The sequence below is a fragment of the Heptranchias perlo genome, chromosome 25 (assembly GCF_035084215.1).
Source record: "Heptranchias perlo isolate sHepPer1 chromosome 25, sHepPer1.hap1, whole genome shotgun sequence".
In the NCBI taxonomy this organism is placed as follows: Eukaryota; Metazoa; Chordata; class Chondrichthyes; order Hexanchiformes; family Hexanchidae; genus Heptranchias; species Heptranchias perlo.
This window is the reverse complement of record NC_090349.1, coordinates 2,563,924-2,583,231: the sequence shown is the minus strand read 5'-3', so window position 1 is coordinate 2,583,231 and position 19,308 is coordinate 2,563,924. Positions and strand designations below refer to the sequence as shown.

The window sequence follows — 19,308 nt, the reverse complement described above, 5'->3', positions numbered from 1 at the left end:
CCTAGACACGTTCTCTCCAAACTAGCTGTAGTTCTTACACAAACACTTTGATGCTTCTTAAATTGCTTTAACCCGACACCTCCCGCTTTCTAAGTATTCCCCTGCGGAATCCTAACGACCTAATCTAAGCCGTGTTAGCCTCAATCACAGAATATATTCTCATAATATAAAGATACTGACTTCTGTATTGTTGTTATTTTTCTACTATATTATACACTATCCTCACCCCTATCCACCAGATCTGTAACTCCTCAAAAGAATTCCAGTGAACTGGTCAGAAAGGACCTGCTCCATCGGAACCCCATTCTGGCTCCCTCTAATCATCCCGTCCGTCCTTCCAAATCATCCCGAATACTCTCCCTTATCAAAGTCTTGAACTCTTTCCCCGCAGTTGAAATGAGGCTCATAGATGCATGTGAGGGGTCATTCCTTGTCTCTGTTTTTAAACAGAGGGGTCACATTTGTAACTTTCTAATTCAGTGTGATGTTCGCCGATTGTAGTGAGCTCTGAAAGGTCTCAGTGAGGGGCCCTGCGATCTTCTCAGCTGACTCCTGCCAGCATTGGTCGACAGGATCAGTCATAGAATCATAGAATCATAGAAGTTACAACATGGAAACAGGCCCTTCAGCCCAACATGTCCATGTCGCCCAGTTTATACCACTATGCTAGTCCCAATTGCCTGCACTTGGCCCATATCCCTCTATACCCATCTTACCCATGTAACTGTCCAAATGCTTTTTAAAAGACAAAATTGTACCTGCCTCTACTACTGCCTCTGGCAGCTCGTTCCAGACACTCACCACCCTTTGAGTGAAAAAATTGCCCCTCTGGACCCTTTTGTATCTCTCCCCTCTCACCTTAAATCTGTGCCCCCTCGTTATAGACTCCCCTACCTTTGGGAAAAGATTTTGACTATCGACCTTATCTATGCCCCTCATTATTTTATAGACTTCTATAAGATCACCCCTTAACTTCCTACTCTCCAGGGAAAAAAGTCCCAGTCTGTCTAACCTCTCCCTGTAAGTCAAACCATCAAGTCCCGGTAGCATCCTAGTTAATCTTTTCTGCACTCTTTCTAATTTAATAATATCCTTTCTATAATAGGGTGACCAGAACTGTACACAGTACTCCAAGTGTGGCCTCACCAATGCCCTGTACAACTTCAACAAGACATCCCAACTCCTGCATTCAATGTTCTGACCAATGAAACCAAGCATGCTGAATGCCTTCTTCACTACCCTATCCACCTGTGACTCCACTTTCAAGGAGCTATGAATCTGTACTCCCAGATCTCTTTGTTCTATAACTCTCCCCAACGCCCTACCATTAACGGAGTAGGTCCTGGCCCGATTCGATCTACCAAAATGCATCACCTCACATTTATCTAAATTAAACTCCATCTGCCATTCATCAGCCCACTGGCCCAATTTATCAAGATCCCGTTGCAATCCTAGATAACCTTCTTCACTGTCCACAATGCCACCAATCTTGGTGTCATCTGCAAACTTACTAACCATGCCTCCTAAATTCTCATCCAAATCATTAATATAAATAACAAATAACAGCGGACCCAGCACCGATCCCTGAGGCACACCGCTGGACACAGGCATCCAGTTTGAAAAACAACCCTCTACAACCACCCTCTGTCTTCTGTCGTCAAGCCAATTTTGTATCCAATTGGCTACCTCACCTTGGATCCCATGAGATTTAACCTTATGTAACAACCTACCATGCGGTACCTTGTCAAATGCTTTGCTGAAGTCCATGTAGACCACGTCTACTGCACAGCCCTCATCTATCTTCTTGGTTACCCCTTCAAAAAACTCAATCAAATTCGTGAGACATGATTTTCCTCTCACAAAACCATGCTGACTGTTCCTAATTAGTCCCTGCCTCTCCAAATGCCTGCAGATCCTGTCCCTCAGAATACCCTCCAACAACTTACCCACTACAGATGTCAGGCTCACTGGTCTGTAGTTCCCAGGCTTTTCCCTGCCACCCTTCTTAAACAAAGGCACAACATTTGCTACCCTCCAATCTTCCGGCACCTCACCTGTAGCGGTGGATGATTCAAATATCTCTGCTAGGGGACCCGCAATTTCCTCCCTAACCTCCCATAACGTCCTGGGATACATTTCATCAGGTCCCGGAGATTTATCTACCTTGATGCGCGTTAAGACTTCCAGCACCTCCCTCTCTGTAATATGTACACTCCTCAAGACATCACTATTTATTTCCCCAAGTTCCCTAACATCCATGCCTTTCTCAACCGTAAATACCGATGTGAAATATTCATTCAGGATCTCACCCATCTCTTGTGGTTCCGCACATAGATGACCTTGTTGATCCTTAAGAGGCCCTACTCTCTCCCTAGTTACCCTTTTGCCCTTTATGTATTTGTAGAAGCTCTTTGGATTCACCTTTGCCTGATCTGCCAAAGCAATCTCATATCCCCTTTTTGCCCTCCTGATTTCTCTCTTAACTCTACTCCGGCAATCTCTATACTCTTCAAGGGATCCACTTGATCCCAGCTGCCTATGCATGTCATATGCCTCCTTCTTCTTTTTGACTAGTGCCACAATCTCCCGAGTCATCCAAGGTTCCCTACTTCTACCAGCCTTGCCCTTCACTTTATAAGGAATGTGCTTACCCTGAACCCTGGTTAACACACTTTTGAAAGCCTCCCACTTACCAGACGTCCCTTTGCCTGCCAACAGACTCTCCCAATCAACTTCTGAAAGTTCCTGTCTAATACCATCATAATTGGCCTTTCCCCAATTTAGAATTTTAACTTTTGGGCCAGACCTATCCTTCTCCATAGCTATCTTAAAACTAATGGAATTATGATCACTGGTCCCAAAATGATCCCTCACTAACACTTCTGTCACCTGCCCTTCCTTATTTCCCAAGAGGAGGTCAAGTTTTGCCCCCTCTCTAGTCGGGCCATCCACATACTGAATGAGAAATTCCTCCTGAATACACTCAACAAATTTCTCTCCATCCAAGCCCCTAATGCTATGGCTGTCCCAGTCAATGTTGGGAAAGTTAAAGTCCCCTACTATTACCACCCTATTTTTCTTGCAGCTGTCTGTAATCTCCTTACATATTTGCTCCTCAATTTCCCGTTGACTATTTGGGGGTCTGTAGTACAATCCTATCAAAGTGATCTCTCCCTTCTTATTTTTCAGTTCTACCCATATAGACTCAGTGGGCGAACCCTCGGATATATCCCCTCTCACTACTGCCGTGATGTTCTCCCTAATCAAGAACGCAACTCCCCCTCCTTTCTTACCTCCTGCTCTATCTTTCCTATAGCATCTGTACCCTGCAACATTGAGCTGCCAGTCCTGCCCCTCCCTTATCCATGTTTCAGTAATAGCTATAACATCCCAGTCCCATGTACCCATCCATGCCCTGAGTTCATCTGCCTTGCCCATCAGACTTCTTGCATTGAAATAAATGCAGTTTAATCTAGACTTCCCTTGGTCTTTGCCCTGCTTTCTCAGACCATCTGTCCGGTCATGTTCTGTACACTCTCCCTTACTGCCTTTTGTTTCTGTCACCACTTTATTTCCCACTGACTTCCTGCATCGGTTCCCATCCCCCTGCCACATTAGTTTAAACCCTCCCCAACAGCACTGGCAAACACTCCCCCTAGGACATTGGTTCCAGTCCTGCCCAGATGCAGACCGTCCAATTTGTACTGGTCCCACCTCCCCCAGAACCGGTTCCAATGGCCCAGGAATTTGAATCCCTCCCTCTTGCACCATCTCTCAAGCCACGTATTCATCTTAGCTATCCTGTCATTCCTACTCTGACTAACCCGTGGCACTGGTAGCAATCCTGAGATTACTACCTTTGAGGTCCTACTCTTTAGTTTAACTCCTAACTCCCTAAATTCAGCTTGTAGGACCTCATCCTGTTTTTTACCTATATCGTTGGTGCCTATATGCACCACGACAACTGGCTGTTCACCCTCCCCCTCCAGAATGTCCTGCAGCCGCTCCGAGACATCCTTGACCCTTGCACCAGGGAGGCAACATACCATCCTAGAGTCTCGGTTGAGTCGGAACCTTCCTTCACCTTCACTGTACTAATGTGCCTTCTCTTGTGATACTGAAGGTTTCTGCTGTCCCTTATACTCCTCTCTCACTTGGGCATCTCTTCCCCCCTGTCCTTCAATGATAAAAGTCACTAAGTCATGATTTAGTAATTCTGTTACCATCCTGCCCTCACACACCATCTCCCACAGCCACTGGTAAACAGCCCAACACCCGCCTGCTCCTGCCTCTTGTTCCTGCTATGAAGAATACTTTGTTGTTCTTTATATTTTCTGCTGTATTCCTCTCACGCCCCTCTCCTTGCCCCTTATCTGCCTGATTTTCCTGTGCCTGTACATTTCAGAATATTATACCCCCTTTTCTCTCCCCCTCTGTTTGATTTTACATAGAATTTACAGCACAGAAACAGGCCATTCGGCCCAACTGGTCCATGCTGGTATTTATGCTCCACACAAGCCTCCTCCCACCTTACTTCATCTAACCCTATCTGCATATCCTTCTATTCCTTTCTCCCTCATGTATTTATCTAGCTTCCCCTTAAATGCATCTATGCTAGTCGCCTCAACTATTCCTTGTGGTAGCGAGTTCCACATTCTAACCACTCTCTGGGTAAAGAAGTTTACTAGTGATTACCAACATTTATTAGTGACTATCTTATATTGATGACCCCTAGTTTTGGACTCCCCACGAGTGGAAACATCTTTTCTACGTCTAACCTATCAAACCCTTCCATAATCTTAAAGACCTCTATTAGGTCACTCCTCAACCTCTCTTTTCTGGAGAATTTTATTCCCTTATACCTCACCCAAGTGCCCTTGTTCATGTGCGAGGCTCAGTGGGCAATTCAACCATGAAGAGCATCATAGCCAAGCCCGATTTTTGTCCTCAACCTCACGCATAAACCATCCATTGGGGGATGGGGCAGCAGACAGTGAGGGAGCAGGAATCTTGGCTGATTTTCCCCTGCCTTTTTTGTTTTTAAAATTAACATCTCTCACTCTGACTAGCACAAAATGTACACAACTTACATTTAAATATAGTGTCCAAAACATGGCAAAATATCCCAAGAAACCTCACAGTTGGTGGTCGGATCCAAGCAGGGGAATGGAATGGGTTAGTGGAGGGTTAGTCAAAGACGCTGTTGATATGATAGGTATTAAGAAAGGTTTGGAAGTTTGGGAGAGATGTAGTAAGATGAAGGGGTTGAGGTAGAGGGGGAGAGAGAGGGAGAAAAGAGAGAAATGGAGAAAGGGAGGCAGAGCGATCCAGCGTGTGCAAGTAAGATGCTTGAAGGCTTTATCTCTGGGAGGGCTGGAGTGGAGGGAGGGACGCCACACAGTGGACCAACACTGGAAGAGCAGAGGGTGGAAGGGGGAACTCAATGGTAAGAAAGATAAACTACATTGGAAAGCGTATCCCACCATCCCAAAGATTGTATATCTGTCTAATTTGGCCAACATTTATCCCTCAACTAACACTGTTAAATGTAAAGAATCTTACACTCACTCACCTGACGAAGGACATAATCTCCGAAAGCTTGTGATTTTCAAATAAAACTGTTGAACTATAACCTGGTGTTGTAAGATTCCTTACATTTAACACTGTTAAAAACAGATTAATTGATTACTTGCCTCACTTGCACGTTTTTGGGATCTTTCTGTGCGCTAACTGGCTGCTGTGTTTGCCGACATAATAACAGTGACGGCACTTCAGAAAGTACGTCATGGTCTGTGAAGCGGTTTGGGATGTTGTGCTTCCTAAATTATACCTGATGCATTTATCCAAGTTAAGCCCATTGCTGAAACACATGTTCAAGTGGTGCCGCAGCAGAGACTTAGGAGGGGCCGTTCAGTAACCAAACTGTAAACGCGACTCCAGGGGTGAGGGGATGGGGGTTACTACATACGTGATTGGTGGTCCGTGGATGGCGGTCATGGCAGGCCCGAAGGTTCGCTGTAAGGAATGATTGAAGACCGGGGAGCGGATATTGGCCAGGACGGCATCAAGGAGAGGCTGGCACAGGTACTGCTGCTTCGTGATGGACATTGGCGGAGGTGGAGGAGTGGGCTGGGGGCGGAAGAGAAACTTTATTAACAACCATCCCGCTTTTCTCTCACAGGATCGTCGATACAAACACAAAGAAACAAGTAAGTCACCACTAAAGGGGTCGCCACGTCTAGAAGGAGACGCATCCTGCATTTTAACAGACTCACCAGAACTTGATCTGAAACATCAGTAAAGACGCCATGGAGACCCTAGTGGATAAAGTGGCCCTTACGCTGGGCTGCTCCATTAGTATTACTGATGAGAAGCGTCTCTGCACCTCCTGAAACGTCTCCGAGAGAGAGCACTGGCCCTGACCCCGAACCAGCCCAGGAGACGCCATAGAGCTAGGGGACCCTTCAATCATCTTATGGGAATGTTTTCAAGAGGTACGAATGGCAAGGATTCCTTCTTCGAGCAACTGTAGACACAGTTAATGTTAGGGTCTGCCGGTAATTGAGTGGGTTCTAAAAATATTTACCCCAATATTTTGAAGTGATATTACAATACAGGACTGAACGTCCCCTGGGAGGTCAGAGGCTCATTAACAGGGGCTGAGACACCATTGCTGAAGAGTGATCTTCACTTTTCTCCCCATCTCTTGTGACGGCACTGGCAGGTTACGCTGGGAACTGGCAGAGTTTGGGGGGGGCAGGATTGGCGTTTGCAGGAGGACCTGATCATGTCTTTTTTCCCCCTCACTGGTCAAAACTGTGGGGTTGGACATACTGTGCCAATGAGGGACTGTACCAAACATATCTGCAGTCTTTCGCACTCCAGTAATGCTGGGTGCATGGGATGCCTCGGTCTCCCTGGTAACCAGCATTGCTAAGGATGTCGTTGGGGGATGCAGCGAGGGGGGGGGGGGGGGGGGGGAAGAGAATACATTTCAAATGACTAGTTTCCAGGAACTTGGGGAAGCCACGCCATTACTGGCAGGTGCCCAGCCACACTGTGAATGGTGCGGACAGCAGCCTGAAATATTCCAGTGCCTTTAACCCTGGGATGAACGATGGGGTAAGTGGCTCAACTCATTTGGGGGGGGGGGGGGGAGATAGATGTCCAACTCTGCCATATTCATTAGTGCTTATAGAATGATAGAATCTTACAGCACAAAAGGAAGCCACTCAGCCCCTCAAGCCGGCTCTTTGAAAGAGCTATTCAATTAGTCCCACTCCCCTGCTCTTTCCCCATAGACCTGCAAATTTTTCCTTAAGTACACATCCAATTCTCTTCTGAAAGTTACGATTGAATCTGCTTCCACCACCCTTTCAGGCAGTGCATTCCAGACCATCACAACTCGCTGTGTAAAAAAATTCTCATCTCCCCTCTGGTTCTTTCACCAATTATTTTAAATCTGTGTCCTCTGGTTACCCTCCTGCCAGTGGAAGCAATTTCTCCTTATTTACTCTATCAAGACCCCTCATAATTTTGAATACCTCTACCAAATCTTCCCTAACCTTCTCTGCTCTAAGGAGAAAAATCCCGGCTTCTCCAGTCTATCCACATCACTGAGATTCCCTCTAAACTGTCCCATCAAACACTCCCAGGGTCAGGTACAGCAAGGGTTAGATACAGAGTAAAGCTCCCTCTACATTGTCCCAACAACGTGCCTGAATCCCAGTCTTAGAAGGTGGTCCTTACTTGCCCCAATGTAGTGCTTTTCTATTTCCCACACCAGCCGTCCTGTGGCTCCTCCGAGACTGTGAACTTCATGATGAATTACAGGCAGTTCTGTGCCCACCAGGCACTGGGCTGAAACTGCCCCACTCATTTCAAATGGGACCCTTAGAGCCAACAGACAGAGGAGACGTTCAGTCTATTAATCTGGGCAGGGTTCAAACCCAGGACCCAGAGGTGAAAGGTTAGTGTCTAGCACATTGCACCTCCCAGGAGCTGCTATTTTTAGGGTGACTAAATCTGCCTATGGCTAACTGAACTGCAGAGCCCATCCTCCACTATTGGTGCAAATAGCAGGTACAGCCAATAAAACCCTGGCCTCAGGTACAATCAGAGCATTAATTGATTGATGTGTGATGATATTGAGCAGTGATAGCTTACCATAAGGGACAGAGCAGGATCAATATCCCAACTCACAGAGGTGAAACGGACTGAAAATGGCCACAATCCAGATTTCGACACCCCTCTTCCCTCACTGACCATTGCATTTTCTGCCTTCCTCTCCTGAAGGCAGAGACTCATGCTGTGAAGACTAAAAAGTGCCAGCATAGCGGCCATTGTGTACGCATGAGCCCAGACAGGGTTAGCGGGCCATTCGATCACGGTGGGGTGGAGGGGGGACCAAGTCCTGACAAGATGCTGTCCGGCAGCAGTCATGACCTCAAACTCAATTTAACTAAAAGTTTACTAAAAGATTACTGGTGAGGAGGTGCCTCGTGATGTATTTATACACTACCTACAATCCTTCTTCAATCAAATTTCATCTCCACTCGCCCAATGACCTGATGTAGCACTGAACTATACAGGGTCAATTCCCAGCCCGTGCTGAGTTCGCTGATCTGAGCCAGGGGTTAAAGGTGCTTCATTCGGTCTTAGGGCCCAGGTTAGGAACAAGGAGAAAAAAAAATCCAGCTGGTGCTCCTACTCGTGATCACTATCACTCCTGGTACAATATGCATGAATGGGGCAACAGGCGCGAGGGACTGAATGGCCTACTCTGTCCCAGTTTGTACTCTCTGGGCCAAGACTTGATTGGGGTGGGCTGGGATGTCAACCACAGTTGAATAGTTGCCAGCACCCAGTGTCTAGACATGAAGAATGGGCATGGCCAGTGCCAGTGGGATCTGCACCCCAACAAGAATCAGAGTCCGCAGGAGAAGGGGAGAAACTGGCAAAAAAAAATATACTGAAGCTCTATCGTTATTGCGCTGAACAGTGAAACTCACCACAGCCATGTCGTTCTTCAGCTTTTCCAAAGCAATTTCACACTTCTGGAGAGTTGCCAAAGAACATCTGTGAAAATAAAGCAGATCAGAAGGAATCAGCCCTTTCAATCAAAGCTGTGTAAAATAACCTATATCTTTTGTTTCCGGCATTTACTGTTTTCACTTCATACCTCCTGATGCTGTAGGTTCTTCCCCCCATTGTCTTGCCTTTTCCCTTGTGTTTTTTAAAATTCGTTCATGGGATGTGGGCGTCGCTGGCGAGGCCGGCATTTATTGCCCATCCCTAACTGCCCTCGAGAAGGTGGTGGTGAGCCGCCTTCTTGAACCGCTGCAGTCCGTGTGGTGAAGGTTCTCCCACAGTGCTGTTAGGAGGGGAGCTCCAGGATTTTGACCCAGCGACGATGAAGGAATGGCGATATATTTCTAAGTCGGGATGGTGTGTGACTTGGAGGGGAACGTGCAGGTGGTGTTGTTCCCATGCGCCTGCTGCCCTTGTCCTTCTAGGTGGTGGAGGTCGCGGGTTTGGGAGGTGCTGTCGAAGAAGCCTTCGCGAGTTGCTGCAGTGCATCCTGTGGATGGTACACACTGCAGCCACAGTGCGCCGGTGGTGGAGGGAGTGAATGTTAAGGGTGGTGGATAGAGTGCCAATCAAGCGGGCTGCTTTGTCCTGGATGGTGTCGAGCTTCTTGAGTGTTGTTGGAGCTGCACTCATCCAGGCAAGTGGAGAGTATTCCATCACACTCCTGACTTGTTCCTTGTAGATGGTGGAAAGGCTTTGGGGAGCCAGGAGGTGAGTCACTCACCGCAGAATACCCAGCCTCTGACCTGCTCTTGTAGCCACAGTATTTATATGGCTGGTCCAGTTAAGTTTCTAGTCAATGGTGACCCCCAGGATGTTGATGGTGGGGGATTCGGCGATGGTAATGCCGTTGAATGTCAGGGGGAGGTGGTTAGATTCTCTCTTGTTGGAGATGGTCATTGCCTGGCACTTGTCTGGCGTGAATGTTACTTGCCATTTATCAGCCCAAGCCTGGATGTTGTCCAGGTCTTGCTGCATGCGGGCATGGACTGCTTCATAATCTGAGGGGTTGCGAATGGAACAGAACACTGTGCAATCATCAGCGATCATCCCCATTTCTGACCTTATGGAGGGAAGGTCATTGATGAAGCAGCTGAAGATGGTTGGGCCTAGGACACTGCCCTGAGGAACTCCTGCAAGAATGTCCTGGTGCTGAGATGATTGGCCTCCAACAACCACTACCATCTTCCTTTGTGCTAGGTATGACTCCAGCCACTGGAGAGTTTTCCCCCTGATTCCCATTGACTTCAATTTTACGAGGGCTCCTTGCTGCCTCGATGTCAAGGGCAGTCACTCTCACCTCACCTCTGCAATTCAGCTCTTTTGTCCATATTTGGACCAAGGCTGTAATGAGGTCTGGAGCCAAGTGGTCCTGGCGGAACCCAAACTGAGCATCGGTGAGCAGGTTATTGGTGAATAAGTGCCGCTTGATAGCACTGTCGACAACACCTTCCATCACTTTGCTGATGATTGAGAGTAGACTGATGGGGCGGTAACTGTCCGGATTGGATTTGTCCTGCTTTTTGTGGACAAGACATACCTGGGCAATTTTCCACATTGTCGGGTAGATGCCAGTATTGTAGCCGTACTGGAACAGTTTGGCTAGAGGCGCAGCTAGTTCTGGAGCAGAAGTCTTCAACACTAGAGCCGGGATGCTGTCGGGGCCCATAGCCTTTGCTGTATCCAGTGCACTCAGCCATTTTTGATATCACGTGGAATGAATCGAATTGGCTGAAGACTGGCTGCTATGATGGTGGGGATATCGGGAGGAGGCCGAGATGGATCATCCACTCGGCACTTCTGGCTGAAGATGGTTGCAAACACTTCAGCCTTGTCTTTTGCACTCACGTGCTGGACTCCACCATCATTGAGGATGGGGATGTTACAGAGCCTCCTCCTCCCGTTAGTTGTTTAATTGTCCACCACCATTCACGACTGGATGTGGCAGGACTGCAGAGCTTTGATCTGATACGTTGGTTCCCCTGGCTTGTTGGTAATGGTAGAGTGAGGAGTATGCCGGGCCATGAAGTTACAGATTGTGCTGGAATACAATTCTGCTGCTTCTGATGGCCCACAGCACCTCATGGATGCCCAGTTTTGAGCTGCTAGATCTGTTCTGAATCTATCCCATTTAGCACGGTGATAGTGCCACACAACACGTTGGATGGTGTCCTCAGTGCGAAGATGGGATTTCGTCTCCACGAGGACAGTGCGGTGGTCACTCCTACCAATACTGTCATGGACAGATGCATTTGCGACAGGTAGATTGGTGAGGACGAGGTCAAGTAGTTTTTTTTCCCTCGTGTTGGTTCGTTCACCACCTGCCGCAGGCCCAGTCTGGCAGCTATGTCCTTCAGGACTCGGCCAGCTCAGTAGTGGTGCAACCGAGCCACTCTTGGTGATGGACATTGAAGTTCCCCACCCAGAATACAGAGTGTGGGCCTTTCTCCCATGTCTTTGCATTATCCTACCTACTTGTACATTATTTTGCTCTTTTAATGTTTTTCCAATGCCTCACTGAGATGATTTTTATCTCACAAGATAATTACAGATCAGGAAGTCTATTTGGCTCATCTTAATTCATCCACCCAGAGAGACCCCACAGAACCACCCCCCCCACCTCCCTTATTGCAGCATCCAATTGGATCCTAAATGATTCCAGAGTTTTTGTCCCCACTACCCCTATCCGGGAGTCCATTCTACTCATTCCACCTTCTCTGTGTGAAAAATTTCCTGATATCTGTCCTAAATTTGTTTGTCACCAGTTTGAGCCCGCGTCTACTTTCCGACTCACAATTTAACTTAATTTTCCGGTTTACCATTTCCATTCCCTTTAGTATCTTATATCCCTCTCAAACATCTCCTTTCCGTGTTGTTAAAGCCCAAGTCTCTCTAGTCTTTTCTCATAACTCAGACCCCTGATGCTGCGGGATCAGCCTCGTGGCTCTTCCCTGCACTTCCGCCAGTGATTGAATGTCTCCCTTGTGTCTGGGTGACATGAACTGGACCCAGTACTCAAGGTGCAGTCTGACCAGAGCCCTGTAGACCTCTATTCTGCGTAGTTCAACACTTGACTGGCTTTGTTGATTGCTGCTCTGCATTGGTTGGACTGTTCAGCATCAGGTCTACTAAGATTCCTAGATTTCTTTCAACTTCATCCTAAATTGTTTCAACCCATTCAGGAAGTACGTTTATTTTTTCTTCCCAGGTGCAGTACTTTACACTTGTCCATGTTAAATTCCCTTTGACATTGTTCTGACCATTTATATATTTTATCCAACTCATTCTGTAATTTCTAAGTTCCCTCCTCTCATTCCATTGCTCCTCCGAGTTTGGGATCATCTTTATTGAGTTTCTGAATAGAGATAGTGATGTAAATTAGAAACAGTTGTGGTCCCAACACCAAGTCCTGGAACACCCCACTTCCCCCCAACCACAACATGGCTCCCCGAACAAGTACCCTTCCTATTCTACCTTCCAGCTGGAGGCCAATCATCTCAGCCCCAGGGCATTGCTCCAGGAGTTCCTCAGGGCAGTGTCCTAGGCCCAACCATCTTCAGCTGCTTCATCAATGACCTTCCCTCCATCATAAGGTCAGAAATGGGGATGTTCGCTGATAATTGCACAGTGTTCATCTCCATTCGCAACCCCTCAAATAATGAAGCAGTCCGAGCCCGCATGCAGCAAGACCTGGACAACATCCAAGCTTGGGCTGATAAGTGGCAAGTAACATTTGCGCCAGACAAGTGCCAGGCAATGATCATCTCCGACAAGAGAGAGTCTAACCACCTCCCCTTGACATTCGATGGCATTACCATCGCCAAATCCCCCACTTTCAACATTCTGGGGGTCACCATTGACCAGAAACTTAACTGGACCATCCATATAAATACTGTGGCTACAAGAGCAGGTCAGAGGCTGGGTATTCTGCGGTGAGTGACTCACCTTCTGGCTCCCCAAAGCCTTTCCACCATCTACAAGGCACAAGTCAGGAGTGTGATGGAATACTGTCCACTTGCCTGAATGAGTGCAGCTCCAACACTCAAGAAGCTCGACACCATCCAGGACAAAGCAGCCCGCTTGATTGGCACCCCATCCGTCACCCTAAACATTCACTCCCTTCACCACCGGCATATTGTGGCTGCAGTGTGTACCATCCACAGGATGCACTGCAGCAACTTGCCAAGGCTTCTTCGACAGCACCTCCCAAACCTGCGACCTCTACCACCTAGAAGGACAAGAGCAGCAGGTACATGGGAACAACACCACCTGCACGTTCCCCTCCAAGTCACACACCATCCCGACTTGGAAATATATCGCCGTTCCTTCATCGTCGCTGGGTCAAAATCCTGGAACTCCCTTCCTAACAGCACTGTGGGAGAACCGTCACCACACGGACTGCAGCGGTTCAAGAATGCGGCTCACCACCACCTTCTCAAGGGCAATCAGGGATGGCAATAAATGCCAGCCTCACCAGTGACGTCCGCATCCCATGAACGAATAAAAAAAAAGCTAATTCCTTTACTCAAACACATCCTCAGGGGCCTGAGGCCCTCAGCTATTTACAATCTATATTAATGACTTAGATGAAGGGACCAAGTGTAATGTATCCAAGTTTGATCACAATACAAAGCTAGGTGAGAAAGTAAGCTGTGAGGAGGACATGAAGAGTCTATAAAGGGATATAGACAGGTTGCGTGAATGGGCAAGAAGGTGGCAGATGGAGTATAACATGGAGAAATGTGAGGTTATTCACTTTGGTAGGAAGAACAGAAAAACAGAATTTTTTTAAATGGTGAGAAACTATTAAATGTTGGTGTTCAGAAGGATTTGGGTGTCCTGGTACAAGAAACACAAAAAGTTAACATGCAGGTCCAGCAAGCTATTAGGAAGGCAAATGGTATGTCGGCCATTGTTGCAAGGGAGTTTGAGTACAAGAGTAAGGAGGTCTTACTGCAATTGTGCAGGGCTTTGGTGAGACCACACCTGGAGTACTGTGTACAGTTTTGGTCTCCTTATCTAAGGAAGGACATACTTGCCTTAGAGGCGGTGCAATGAAGGTTCACGAGATTGATTCCTGAGTTGAGAGGGTTGTCCTATGAGAAGAGATTGAATAGAATGGACCTATATTCTCTGGAGTTTAGAAGAATGAGAGGTGATCTCATTGAAACATGTAAGATTCTGAGCAGGCTTGACAGGGTAGATGGAGAGAGGCTGTTTCCCCTGGCTGCAGAGTCCAGAACTAGAGGGAAAAAAGTCTCAGGATAAGGAGTCGGCCATTTAGGACTGAAGTGAGGAGGAATTTCTTCACTGAGGGTTGCGAATCTTTGGAATTCTCTACCCCAGAGGTCTGTGGATGCTGAGCCGTAGAGTATATTCAAGGCTGAGATCGATAGATTTTTGGACTCGAGGAATTGAGGGATATGGGGATCGGGCGGGAAAGTGGAGTTGAGATCGAAGATCAGCCATGGTCTTATTGAATGTCAGAGCAGGTACGAGGGGCCGAATGGCCTACTCCTGCTCCTATTTCTTACGTTCTTATGTATGTCCAAAGGGAGACTTGAGCCAAGGATCGGAGAATACAGTGAAGAGAGGCAGCGTCAATCCAAAACACATATCATCTCTACACATCAATGCAGTGTATGTCATACCGTTTGTTAGGGTCAGTGAGGATGTCCAGGAGGCTCTTCATCTTACTTAGATCTTTCTTTCTGTCTGTAATACAGAGCGGTTAGTCTGTTAGAACTTTTAACTTCAGAACCACATGACAATGGCATTAGCATTCACAGTAATAACTGTGAAACATGAAGGTGGAATCTCAAAACGACCATGGAGTACAATGAGGGGTTGAAGGAGGCACCTTTACCACAAGCACTGGGCTTACCCAAGGGGCCTGTGTTCACACGGAAACATAAAAATGACTCAATTCTTCCGATGACCCGGTGGGTGCTCAGTCTTACAGACCAGGAAGGCCCTGGACTCAATGACCGGTTCATGGTCTCAGCCAGGGCAACAGTTGGGAGTGCTGCAGGGTCCGAACTCCAGCTTCACTCTCCCCATCTCTGCAATCCTCCTCCTTAAACCCCTTGGCATTGCAACTTCCCTCCCACCTTTAAAAGCCTCCACAAAACCGTTCCTCTTTTGTTGGTCTCCTTTACCGTCACTCAGTGTCCACACTCTCCTGTGAAGCGCCCCAGGATGCTTTGTTACGTTAAAAAGGCGCTATGCAATTGTGAGTGCTCCATGGCACTGAGTGAGCAGATAGTGACGGAGGAACGTGAAGGAGGTGGTGGGAAGGCATCTCTCCGAAACCTCAGAGAAGCTCAGGTCACAGATGACTTGCAATAAGGTGCCACATAAAAGGTTGCTAAGCAAGATAAGGGCTCATGGGGTTGGGGGTAACATATTAGCATGGACAGAGGATTCGTTAACGGACAGAAAACAGAGAATAGGGATAAATGGATTATTCTCAGGTTGGCAGGCTGTAACTGGTGGGGTGCCGCAAGGATCGGTACTTGGGCCTCAGCTATTTACAATCTATATTAATAACGTGGCTGAAGGGACCGAGTGTGATGTATCCAATAATGTATTTGCTGACTATACAAAGCTAGGTGGGAAAGTAAGCTGTGAAGAGGACACAGTCTGTAAAGGAATTATAGACAGGTTAAGTGAGTGGGCAAGAAGGTGGCAGATGGAGTATAATGTGGGGAAATCTGAGGTTATTCAATTTGGTAGGAAGAATAGAAAAACAGAATATTTTTTACATGGTGAGAAACTATTAAATGTTGGCGTTCAGAGAGATTTGGGTGTCCACGTACAAGAAACATAAAAAGTTAGCACGCAGGTACAGCAAGCAATTAGGAAGGCAAATGGCATGTTGGCCTTTATTGCAAAGGGATTGGAGTATAAGAGTAAGGAAGTCTTGCGATAATTGCACAGGGCTTTGGTGAGACCTCACCTGGAGCACTGTGTACAGTTTTGGTCTCCTTATCTAAGGAAGGATATACTTGCCATAGAGGGGGTGTAATGAAGGTTCACTAGATTGATTCCTGGGATGAGAGAGTTGTCCTATGAGGAGAGATTGAGTAGAGCGGGCCTATACTCTCTGGCGTTTAGAAGACTGAGATGTGATCTCATTGAACCATACAAGATTCTGAGAGGGGTGACAGGGTTTTTAAAAAAATTTGTTCATGGGATGTGGGTGTCGCTGGCAAAGCCAGCATTTATTGCCCATCCCTAATTGCCCTTGAGAAGGTGGTGGTGAGCCGCCTTCTTGAACCGCTGCAGTCCGTGAGGTGAAGGTTCTCCCACAGTGCTGTTAGGTAGGGAGTTCCAGGATTTTGACCCAGCGACGATGAAGGAACGGCGATATATTTCCAAGTCGGGATGGTGTGTGACTTGGAGGGGAACACGCAGGTGGTGTTCCCATGTGCCTGCTGCCATTGTCCTTCTAGGTGGTAGAGGTTGCGGGTTTGGGAGGTGCTGTCAAAGAAGCCTTGGCGAGTTGCTGCAGTGTGCCGGTGGTGAAGGGAGTGAATGTTTAGGGTGGTGGATGGGGTGCCAATCAAGCGGGCTGCTTTGTCCTGGATGGTGTCGAGCTTCTTGAGTGTTGTTGGAGCTGCACTCATCCAGGCAAGAGGAGAGTATTCCATCACACTCCTGACTTGTGCCTTGTAGATGGTGGAAAGGCTTTGGGGAGTCAGAAGGTGAATAACTCGCCACAGAATACCCAGCCTCTGACCTGCTCTTGAAGCCACAGTATTTATGTGGCTGGTCCAGTTAAATATCTGGTCAATGGTGACCCCCAGGATGTTGATGGTGGGGGATTTTGGCAATGGGAATGCTGTTGAATGTCATGGGGAGGTGGTTAGACTCTCTCTTGTTGGAGATGGTCATTGCCTGGCACTTGTCTGGCGCAAATGTTACTTGCCACTTATCAGCCCAAGCCTGCATATTGTCCAGGTTTTGCTGCATGCGGGCACGGACTGCTTCATTATCTATGGGGATGCGAATGGAACTGAACACTGTGCAATCATCAGCGAACATTCCCATTTCTGACCTTATGATGGAGGGAAGGTCATTGATGAAGCAACTGAAGACGGTGGGGCCTAGGACACTGTCATGAGGAACTCTTGCAGCAATGTCCTGGGGCTGAGATGATTGGCCTCCAACAACCACGACCATCTTCCTTTGTGCTAGGTATGACTCCAGCCACGGGAAAGTTTTCCCCCTGATTCCCACTGACTTCAATTTTACGAGGGCTCCTTGGTGCCACACTCAGTCAAATGCTGCCTTGATGTCAAGGGCAGTTACTCTCACCTCACCTCTGGAATTCAGCTCTTTTGTCCATGTTTGGACCAAGGCTGTAATGAGGCCTGGAACAGAGTGGTCCTGACGGAACCCAAACTGAGCATCGGTGAGCAGGTTATTGGTGAGTAAGTGCCGCTTGATAGCACTGCCGACGACACCTTCCATCACTTTGCTGATGATTGAGAGTAGACTGATGGGGCGGTAATTGGCCGGATTGGATTTGTTCTGCTTTTTGTGGACAGGACATACCTGGGCAATTTTCCACATTGTCGGGTAGATGCCAGTGTTGTAGCTGTACTGGAATAGTTTGGCTAGAGGCGCAGCTAGTTCTGGAGCACAAGTCTTCAGCGCTACAGCCAGGATGTTGTCGGGGCCCATCGCCTTTGCTGTATCCAGTGCACTCAGCCGTTTCTTGATATCACGTGGAGTGAATCAAATTGGCTGAAGACTGGCTTCTGTGACGGTGGGGATATCGGGAGGAGGCCGAGATGGATCATCTACTCGACAAGTAGGGTAGATGCTGAGAGGCTGTTTCTCCTGGCTGGAGAGTCTCGAACTAGGGGGCATAGTCTCAGGATAAGGGGTCGGCCATTTAGGACTGAGATGAGGAGGAATTTCTTAACTCAGAGGGTTGTGAATTTTTGGAATTCTCTACCCCAGAGGGCTGTGGATGCTCAGTCGTTGAGTATATTGAAGGCTGAGATCGATAGATTTTTGGGTTCTAGGGGATTGGGCAGGTAAGTGGAGTTGAGGTCAAAGATCAGACATGATGTGATTGAATGGTGGAGCAGGCTCGAGAGACCGAATGGCCTACTCCTGCTCCTATTTCTTCTATTCTTATACTGCTCTTTGAGCAGAGTGGAGATGGGAATGAACAGCGCCACTCTGCTCTATCTCCACCCACTGGCTACATGAAGCAGAGAAAGTCCACTCCTGCACAGGATGAATCTGAGTCAGGCCCAAGACAGCGGGGTAAGGTGACCCCTTCTCTGTTGTAAGGGAGCGGGGATATTGAAGATGGACCCCTGGGTGTTTGCTGGTTGAGATGACCGAAAATAGTGCATGGGATGCATGTCTGGAGTATGTGAGGTAAGTATAACTATTAGGAGCTGGGTAATATCAGCTCCTGATCTCTCATACACAGCCAGAGGCACGTGGCAAACTGGCTGCTTTTTCCTGCCTATCTTCTCCCCCTCCTCTCCTGGAGCTGCTGACTCTCGCCAGGTACGTTTCCACAGGCACCGGCAGCTCTCCCGTACCTTCCCCGAGTGGTCACCCTTCACGTCAGAGCCTGGACAGTGAGAGCCAGCAGGCTGTACAACTGTGGAAGGCATCCCAGCCAAGTTGCATTGCCCTCCAGGTACAGTAGTGTGGTGGTTATGTTACTGGACTAGTAGTCCAGAGAACACGAGTTCAAATCTCACCATGACAGTTTGAGAATTGGAATTCAGTGTAAAATAATCTGGAAATAAAAAGCTGTTATCAGTAGAAGTGACCAGTAATGTCAGACTGTCATAAAAATTCAACTGGTTCACTAAAAGGAAACCTGCCGTCCTTACCCGGTCTGGCCTATATGTGACTCCAAACCCACACCAATGTAGTTGACTTTTAACTGCCCTCTGAAGTGGCCTAGCAATCCACTCAGTTGTATCAAACCACTATCAATGGTTTAAAAAGACCCACCACCAGTATTTCCACCTGGGCAATAAATGCCAGCCTTGCCAATGATGCCCACCTTCCAAGAATGAATTAAAAAAACAGTTCACTTAAGGTCCACATGCAGGAGCAACACGAGCAGGAATCTACGGATAGCCACCAGAAGAGAACCCTGGCTGCATTCTCCTCTCCCTGGCCCAAGGACGCTGAGGCCAATTTTAGCTTCAGATCTGCCCTGGCTGAGATCAGCAA

The 19,308-nt window shown here is 47.7% G+C and overlaps 1 protein-coding gene across 4 annotated transcripts in view; it reads right to left on the bottom strand.

Moving 5' to 3' along the window:
• Positions 1-19,308, bottom strand: part of med15 (mediator complex subunit 15) — a 124,687-nt gene that overhangs the window by 12,468 nt on the left and 92,911 nt on the right. For all 4 annotated transcript variants that reach the window (XM_068005436.1, XM_068005437.1, XM_068005438.1 and 1 more), the window contains 3 exons: positions 14,742-14,805; positions 9,012-9,078; positions 5,969-6,129 (listed from right to left, as the gene is read on the bottom strand). In XM_068005436.1, coding sequence (XP_067861537.1) covers positions 5,969-6,129; positions 9,012-9,078; positions 14,742-14,805 — 292 coding nt within the window. The remainder of the gene's footprint in view (positions 1-5,968; positions 6,130-9,011; positions 9,079-14,741; positions 14,806-19,308) is intronic.